Source organism: Nanorana parkeri, unplaced genomic scaffold (assembly GCF_000935625.1).
Source record: "Nanorana parkeri isolate BGI_ZX_2015 unplaced genomic scaffold, ASM93562v1 scaffold113, whole genome shotgun sequence".
Lineage (NCBI taxonomy): Eukaryota > Metazoa > Chordata > Amphibia > Anura > Dicroglossidae > Nanorana > Nanorana parkeri.
Genome location: NW_017306381.1, coordinates 1734983 through 1743720, shown reverse-complemented (window position 1 = coordinate 1743720; position 8738 = coordinate 1734983). Strand labels below are relative to the sequence as shown.

At 45.0% G+C, this 8738-nt stretch overlaps 1 protein-coding gene across 1 annotated transcript in view; it reads right to left on the bottom strand.

The window, feature by feature from the left end:
- LPAR5 (lysophosphatidic acid receptor 5) overlaps nt 1-4907 on the bottom strand; it is a 29596-nt gene extending 24689 nt beyond the window's left edge. The window contains exon 1 of the mRNA XM_018553185.1: nt 4844-4907. Coding sequence (XP_018408687.1) covers nt 4844-4861 — 18 coding nt within the window. The 5' untranslated portion in view covers nt 4862-4907. The remainder of the gene's footprint in view (nt 1-4843) is intronic.
- Between the last annotated feature and the right edge of the window lie 3831 nt (nt 4908-8738).

The window sequence follows — 8738 nt, the reverse complement described above, 5'->3', positions numbered from 1 at the left end:
CACTAGGAACTCCAGAGTGGACGGGAACACTAGGAACTCCAGAGTGGACGGGAACACTAGGAACTCCAGAGTGGACGGGAACACTAGGAACTCCAGAGTGGACGGGAACACTAGGAACTCCAGAGTGGACGGGAACACTAGGAACTCCAATGTGGACGGGAACACTAGGAACTCCAATGTGGACGGGAACTCTAAAACTCCAAAGTGTATGGAAATACTAAGGACTCCAAAGTGGGCAGAAACACTAAAAACTCCAAGGCGGGCAGGAAAAGAACCAGATACTATGGACGATCTTGCTGCTGGAGGCTCTTAGGGGTACAAGAAGTCAAAGGGTGACTCATGCCTCTCCGATACCATTTTTATCTCACATACCATACCATGAAAGAAATTCTCCAGTAAGCTGAAAGATTTTTGTGTCTGACAGCATGCTCGGTATCAGATCAACATCTGATAATTGCTATAGATCCTGAAACTGGACATACAACTAGGAAAACATGGCCTGTCCATTGGCATCAATGCATGGAAGGACAATTCCTGTCTCACATTTTATGGGGTGGAGCCATCCATATAGATTAAAGAATGTTGAGATTGTATCTCTTTTTTTCATGCACACTCCACACTTTACTAAGATGTGTATGGGGGCTGCCATTGCTGACCTTCTATAAATGTTAATTGCCTGGCTGCTCAGATCCAATGGATTCAGTAATTTCTGAGTAACTGACCTGGAACAGTGAAGGTGCCCATACACCTTACAATTATCTGCCGAAGTGCACAACCGCAATTACTGTACAACTGGCAGATTTTCATCTTTCAAGCAGGCTAGAAAGGTTTCGTCTAGTAGGATGAAAATTGACGGATTAGTGGCATTTTCCTGCAACAAAAATCTCAAGATGAAAACTGCACATGCTCAAACTCGGCCAGTTAGTGGTGCTGACGAACAATAATCGCGAACTACATTGGTCTGTGCATGATGGGCTGCTTGAACGAAAATTGAACGAGCGTGCGATGTCTGGACAAAAAAAGGTTTACAATGGTTGTAAGGTGTATAGCCACTTTTATAAGGATCAGGAAAGTCAGAAGTCCCTACCCGAGTTTGTCTTCTGGGTTGGTTTTCTAAGTATAAAAGGTGCCCACACACCTTGCGATAATCACAAGAAAATCCCGATCGTACGATTATCGCAAGGTGTGTGGAAGGCATGCGACTTCTCCTGTAAGGTTGCACGACTTTTATCTTATGAACATGTTCGAAATGCGCACACACTGCCCGTTTAGCATTGCGGTCATCGGAAGCCCGCCCCTCGGCGGCGGCACAGTTGTGTGCCCAGCATTAGAGCTATAGAGTCAGGATGACAGACACGCAAATAGCATTTTGAAACGGAGAGGACAAGCAATAGACAATTTCGTCCAACAAACAATATTTCGTACAGACTACCGCTAACGAATTTCGGAATAGGAAATTCTGATCGTTTACATTCGTTAGAGCTGTAATTCGAAATTCAGATACATCCGAATCTCTGAATTTCCTAAACGAATCGCACATGTCTAACAAGCAGATTAAAGAAACGGACAGGTTTTCTTTAATCTGTACAACAAATGTAATCTGGTCATCCTATATCCAGTAAACAGAGAAGGAGGGAATGTAGGATTCACAGCTGGTGGAAATCAGAAGAAGGACATGTACGTTAGTTGAGGCCACAAATATTTAATATGTGAATTTTTTTGTTAACACTTGGTAAAACAAAATTCACAAAAGTAAACCGTCTAAGACGGCCCGCACACATCCAATACTTAACTGATCTTGTAACAGTTAATTCCTGAAAGATAACAAGTGCTGACAAGCTGGGTTATGCACACAGAGATGTTTCAGGAAATTGCCTGATGAATGGAGACGGGTCTGCGCCAGTTTACCATAAAGGGGGAGAAAGACAAATTTCTATGTGGTGATCCAGCACGCTATAGCCGCCTCCACAAAACCAATGTATAAAAAACAAAGTCCGGCTGGGACCGCTCATAGATAGAAAATACCCCCGTTACCAAAATGTTAACATGCGTTTTTGATCCTTTAAAAGACATTTCAACAGAGTAAAAGATCTATAAGTGAAGGAAAAAAACGAATAATCTTATTATGGTTCAGTAGGGGAGCTTAGGCCACTTTGAAATCATTTCCAAGGACGTTTTGCTGCTGAGTCACTAGATTTGGCTTCCTCCACGCCGTCATAAAGAACCTCATAACATTATAGCCAAGCCCAAAATGACAAGCCATTACATTGCAGAATATAAAAATGTTTATGCATTTTGAAATTCTGATACTCCTCATTTTTAGATTTTCAACTCCCAAAAAATAAAATAAAAAATACCTGCAGGGTTATTCACAAGAGGGTGAAGGGTATGGAGAAGGCAGGAGAAGTGCACAATCGAGGACAATATCGCTGGACTGGAAAGTGGGCCGAATTGGAGAATTTCTTCCTTCCTTCTTTCACATGAACAGTTCTGGTTTTAAGTCCTGAATGTGCTGTGTCTGGGTTTGGGCCAGTTGAAGCTGTCTGTCTCTCCTCTCTCTCTCCCCTGGCTGTCTCTCCCTTATCTCTCCTCTCTTTTTCACCTGTCCGTCTCTCTTCTTGCCCTCTCACCTGTCTCTCTTCTCTCTCCCCTGGCTGTCTCTTCTGGCCCTCTCACCTGTCTATCCCCTCTCTCTCCCCTGGCTGTCTCTTCAGGCCCTCTCACCTGTCTATCCCCTCTCTCTCCCCTGGCTGTCTCTTCTGGCCCTCTCACCTGTCTATCCCCTCTCTCTCCCCTGGCTGTCTATCCCCTCTCTCTCCCCTGGCTGTCTATCCCCTCTCTCTCTCCAAATCCTTCACCCTTTAGTGAATAGCCCTGTTAGAGAGAGTCCAGGAAATGAACGAGAGAGAGGACAGGAACTGAGACAGAACTAGATACTAGAGATAGTCCAAAAAATTATAGCAAGACTAAGTCCAACTCTTCGCCCTTTAGTGAATAGCCCTGGTGGAGCCCAAAACTGAAATTGGAGACATTTCCACGGACAAATTCCAAGACGTCATTAACTATGGTGGGTGCGTACTCTTGAGCCGAACATACACATTGCAATTTGATAGGTGGTAGTCGGTTGAACGCACGGGCGGTCATTTGCTTAGTTGTTGGCTGTTGCTTGCGATCGTAATTGCAATTCCCAGAGGAAGGGAAGTGGTAGGAGCTCGTCATGTGTCTAACCAGCTTTGGGGGTGATCACAGACAAGCAGATGTTGCAACAAAAATGATGAGACCTTTGGCTGTCGAACTGATCGTCCCATCAGTGGGACTTGGTACAATCTTCTCCTCAATCTGGCTGTAGGTAAGGCAGGGCCATAACTATGTGCAATGCGGTCCCATCGCAAAACCATTAATGGCCCCCTCAACTCTCCAATATCCATCTCAAAAGGCAGTTCTTCTACTTATATAAAATACTACTACATTTTTCCGCAGTTATATTGAGTCTCCCAAATACAATTTACATTCCTTAAGTATATGTATTCCTTATACACATTATTTATTACAGGTATTTATATAGTGCCAACAATTTACGTAGGGCTTTACCTAGTGCAGATTTACATCAGTCCCTGCCCTCAAGGAGCTGACAATCCAGAAGTCCATATGTCACAAACAGTCCTTTTAGCCAAATTCTATTGCTCACTGCATACATAACTGTGTAGCAAGACAGCTTTGGGCCCCCTGTGGTTCCGGGGCCCCATAGCAGGAGCAAGGTCTGCTATTACTATTTTCCCCTTTCCTTTAGAGAAAAGAAAAAAGGATCACAAGTGCAAATAATTCTTATTTCAGGATTCACATTTAGATGAGTTTCTTGAGTCCTTAAATATACAGGGATATGGGAACTACTAGAGCCAAGCATATACAGGTGAAACTCGAATAATTCGAATATCGTGCAAAGTTCATTTATTTCACTAATGCAACTTAAAAGGTGAAACTAATATATGAGAGAGACTCATTACATGCAAAGCAAGATAGTTCAAGCCGTGATTGGTCATCATTGTGGTGATTATGGCTTTCAGCTCATGAAAACCCCAAGAACCCCAAATCCACAACCTCAAAAAAGTAGATTATTACATGCAATCAATAAAACAAGGATTGTACATAGAACAATATCGGACCTCTGAAAAGTACAAGCATGCATATGTACTCAGTACTTGGTTTGGGCCCCTTTTGCAGCACTTACTGCAATTACTTTTGCACGATATTCTAATTATTCGAGTTTCACCTGTACATACACATACATACATACATACATATACATACATACATACATACACACACACACACACACAAACACACGAACTAGATGGGCCTGTGTCTTTATTCAACCTAACCTACTATGTTACTATTGATCGCTGCTTGCAAGGGTCAGGTCATGTACCTTTGCCCAGAGGACCCATGCAGATACTGGCGGAAGCTTTAGAAATAAAGCTCATGGATTCCCCATAGTGTCTCCCATCCTCTGGAACTTCCTACCCCAATCTGTCCACTTATCTCCTACTCCTGTCTACCTTTAGGTGACCCTTGAAAACGCATCTTGTCAGGGAAGCCTAGCCCTCCTTGTCCTTTTACTTCTTTCAGTGACTCGTCCCATACAATGATTAACTTTGGGATCACTTGTCCTCCCTCCTACTAGATTGTAAGCTCTTACGAGCAGGGCTCTCCTAACTCTCCTATATTGAAATTGTACTGTAACTGTACTGGCTCCCTCCATTTTGTACAGCGCTGCGCAAACTGTTGGCGCTATATAAATCCTATATAATAATAATAAGTGAATAGTCAGAGACTTGTTCCTTACCTGCTGCACTGTAGACATGATAAAACTCCCGCAGCCACATGCATGTCTTCTGCAGACCGCTGTGTTGTGTCAACTGTTCTCCCAGACTCAGCCGCCCAGTTGTAGAGTGTGATGTGCTGCACACACACACACACACACGTGTGTCATTCAGGAGTTTCTGTGTGTGTATACGGGTTGCCTGTGTGTGTGCGCGTCTCTGTGCCTAACTCCTCCCTGTGAGCTGCTTGCTTGCTTTCTCTCTTGCTATGCTAGAATCTCATTCCTCTGCAGTGCAAAGTCTCCTCCCAGAGTTTCACCCAATTGTACTTTTTGATCTTTGTCCTCTGAATAGGGAGCTGCCTGTCACACAGGTGATTGTCAGGCCAGGGAGTGGCGTGTGAGCGATTAGGAAAAGTTTGCACGGATTGTTGCAGGGAAAGCGAAGCAAGGAGGAGCTTTGCTGGAAGATTTTGTTTTGTAAACAGGACTTTGCGATGATTCGGTTGGAGTGATCTCTGATTCCTTTTAGTCTCTTCTCACTGTAACCTGTATGGTCATGTTGTCATGTTATGTAAACAAAAAGAGTTATTTTGGTAAAAGGGAATTATAGTGTTAAACTATTGTCATCTGTCCGGGATTCTCTCCTCTCTCTCTCCTGACTGTCTCTCCTCTCTCTTTGCAGTCTCTCCTCACCTGGCCGTCTCTCCTCTTTCTCTCTCTTGGCTGTCTCTTCTCTCTCTTGGCTGTCTCTCTGCTCTCTCTCTCTCCTCTGGCTGTCTCTTCTCACTCTCTCACCTGGCTGTCTACCCTCTCTCTTTCTTGGCTGTCTCTCCTCTCTCTTTGCTGTCTCTCCTCTCTCTTCTGGCTGTCTCTCCTCTCTCTCTCTCCTGGCTGTCTTTCCTCACTCTCTCCTGGCTGTCTTTCCTCACTCTCTCCTGGCTGTCTCTCCTCACTCTCTCCTGGCTGTCTCTCCTCACTCTCTCCTGGCTGTCTCTGCTCACTCTCTCCAGGCTTTCTCTGCTCACTCTCTCCTGGCTTTCTCTGCTCACTCTCTCCTGGCTGTCTCTCCTCACACTCTCCTGGCTGTCTCTCCTCATTCTCTCCTGGCTGTGTCTCCTCACTTTCTCCTGGCTGTCTCTCCTCACTCTCTCCCCTGGCTGCCTCTCCTCGACCCCTCTCTTTCTCTTTGCTCTCTCTTCTCGATCTCTCTCCTGGCTGTCTCTCCTCGATCTCTCTCTCTCTCTCTCGGCTGTCTCTCCTCTCTCTCTCCTGGCTGTCTCTCCTCTCTCTCTCTCCTGGCTGTCTCTCCTTGATCTCGCTCTCTTGGCTGTCTCTCCTCTCTCTCTCTCTTTGCTGTCTCTCCTCCCTCTCGCTCTCTTGGCTGTTTCTCCTCTCTCTCTCCTCGCTCTCTTTCCCGACTGTTTCGCCTCTCTATATATATTTCCAAAAAACAATGCAGCATGACACTACTGTAGAGTGTTTGTTTGAATTTTGCTTGAAGAAAAGGTGGCTACCCTTTGTTAAACACCAAACATCTGACAAGCAGCTAGATACACAACTGTTAGGCTGGGTTCACACCTAGGTGTATTGAATATGCGCGTTTGGTGATTCGCGGTAAAAAAAAACGCGCGACAAAGCCCGTTTCCGAGGGCTACTTGGCTGTATTCCAATGGAAACACGAGACCAATACGCCCCAAAGAAGTACATGTACTTCTTTGGGCGTAGGCCGTTTTGTATCGCGTTCGGACGGGCGGAAATACGGCAAGGTGTAAACCAGACCAATGGAATACAATGGGATTTAGATGTTTGAGCATTTTGTAGAGCGTTCGTCGAGCGTTGAACACGCTACAAAACGTTAAGGCGTGAACCAGGCCTCCTATGTAATGACCCGACAAATAGTTTGTAAATGAATTCAAATCATTTTATGATCGGCCTCATGAACACTAACCAGCTGCATTTAAAGTGACACTAAATTCAGGAGTTAAATCTTAAAAATACATTCAAGCACCCAAACTATGAACAGAAATGTATCTTATTTGTGTATCACTCAGCTGTAGATCCTCCAATCATCTCTGAATTAGTGCTGACACTGTCCTTCCTTCTGGAGGGTGGCTACGTCTGTTCCCCATGGTCCCTGTGTGTGCTGTAAAGTAGTCACAGCTCCAAGCTCACTCCCGGGATGGACTACATTCTCAATACAAATTAGTAAACTGAACCTGAGATTGTAGTCCATCCCTGGAGCATTATAAAACCTCTTATGGTTGGAGAAAGGACAATGGCACGTAGGAGATGATGGCACGTGGTAGGTGATGATGGCACGTGGTAGATGAAACGGGCATCCTTTCTACCGAGAAGTGTTGAATGCTGGATTTCTATGGCTGCGTTGCTGGAATGGAGGGGACGTAGGACACATATGCCCCAAGAAAGGGCAGAATACTACCTCTACTATTGCAGGGAACTGATGCCTTATTGGCAGGGTGTCTTTAAAGTGAACCTCTAAGGGACCAGGGAGCTCCTTGTTGCCTCCTCATTATTTCTCGCTGTTTATATTTCCATTTGCCCCACTCATCATACCAGCACCATGGCAGGGGGAAGGGGGGGCATTGGTAGGCAGGCCTTACCTAGACACACAGAGGTGTACCCCAACTTCCTAGCCACCAGACTTGCAACTGGGCAGACATCAGCCAACTATGGCGGCATACAAGAAGACCTGCCGTCATATTTTGCCCAGAGGATCCATGCAGATACTGGCAGAAGCTTTAGAAATAAAGCTCCAGGATTCCCCAGAGTCTCTCCCATCCTCTGGAACTTCCTACCCCAATCTGTCCGCTTACCTCCTACTCCTGCCTACCATTTGGTGATCCTTGAAAACTCATATCTCTCTGAACATATCACATGACCAGAGAGAGGAGGAAAGGTTTTGCCACCCTGGCGGGTGCTCATTGATGCAATGGGTCTTCCAAGTAAGTAGAAGAGTCACTCAGCCCCATCTGTACCCCCCGGTGAGGCGCGTGTCCTTACATCGCTATGAACGGCAGTATGGACACCTCACCTGGTCCAAAAGTTTCAGACAACAGTCCTGAATCACAGCGATATTCTTAAGGACCGTTGTTTGAAACAACGTAAGTATATTTAATACCTCAGTACACAAACGGGACCTTTCATGGGGTGCTTTCCAGGAGCCGCGCGTGTCGCCTTCTCCTTCTGTTGGTGAACAGCTGTGCACTCTGGCAACAAGCTGCTGCGGTTTGGATAATTAGAACGGGGAATGTGTGTGTGCTTTTCATACTGTGGTCACAGTTTTACATTAGTGTGGCTTGGACTGTATACAGGACAGCTTATGTGTCAATGGCGTGGTGTGCATTCACATGCTAATCGTCTGACAGTCTATTGTAGCATGTGAGCAGTCTCTGACAGTCTTTTGTTGCAAGCATCCAGGGCCGGCCTTAGGCCTTTAGGCGCCCTGTGCGAGAAAGCTTTACAGCGCCCCTCAGTGGCCACGCCCCTCCGCAGCCACACCCCCAGTAACCATACCCATTTCCCCCAATATCCACGCCATTTAAAGACTCCTATTTTGTTAAGCCGCAAAGAAACATTAATAAGTATGATAAAAATAAAACTTTTATTCAAAGGTATTAAACTTGTAGGCACAATAGAAGTATTCTTATCAAATAAAACAGAAGGCAAACAATAAATGTCAAAATACAATAGTCTATAAAAATAAAGTGTCAGTTTGTCATGCCGATCCTTTTTTCAAGTCAGTATATCTAGAAAAATAAAAATAGAAAACAGAACACAGAACCCGGACTACATGTAAATGAATGAATTACTATATGTCCAAAATATACGAGAAATGTATTCAGGCGCATAATAATAATAATTTGTGTGAGAATGTGCGGAGGCCGTGTTGGCCCCC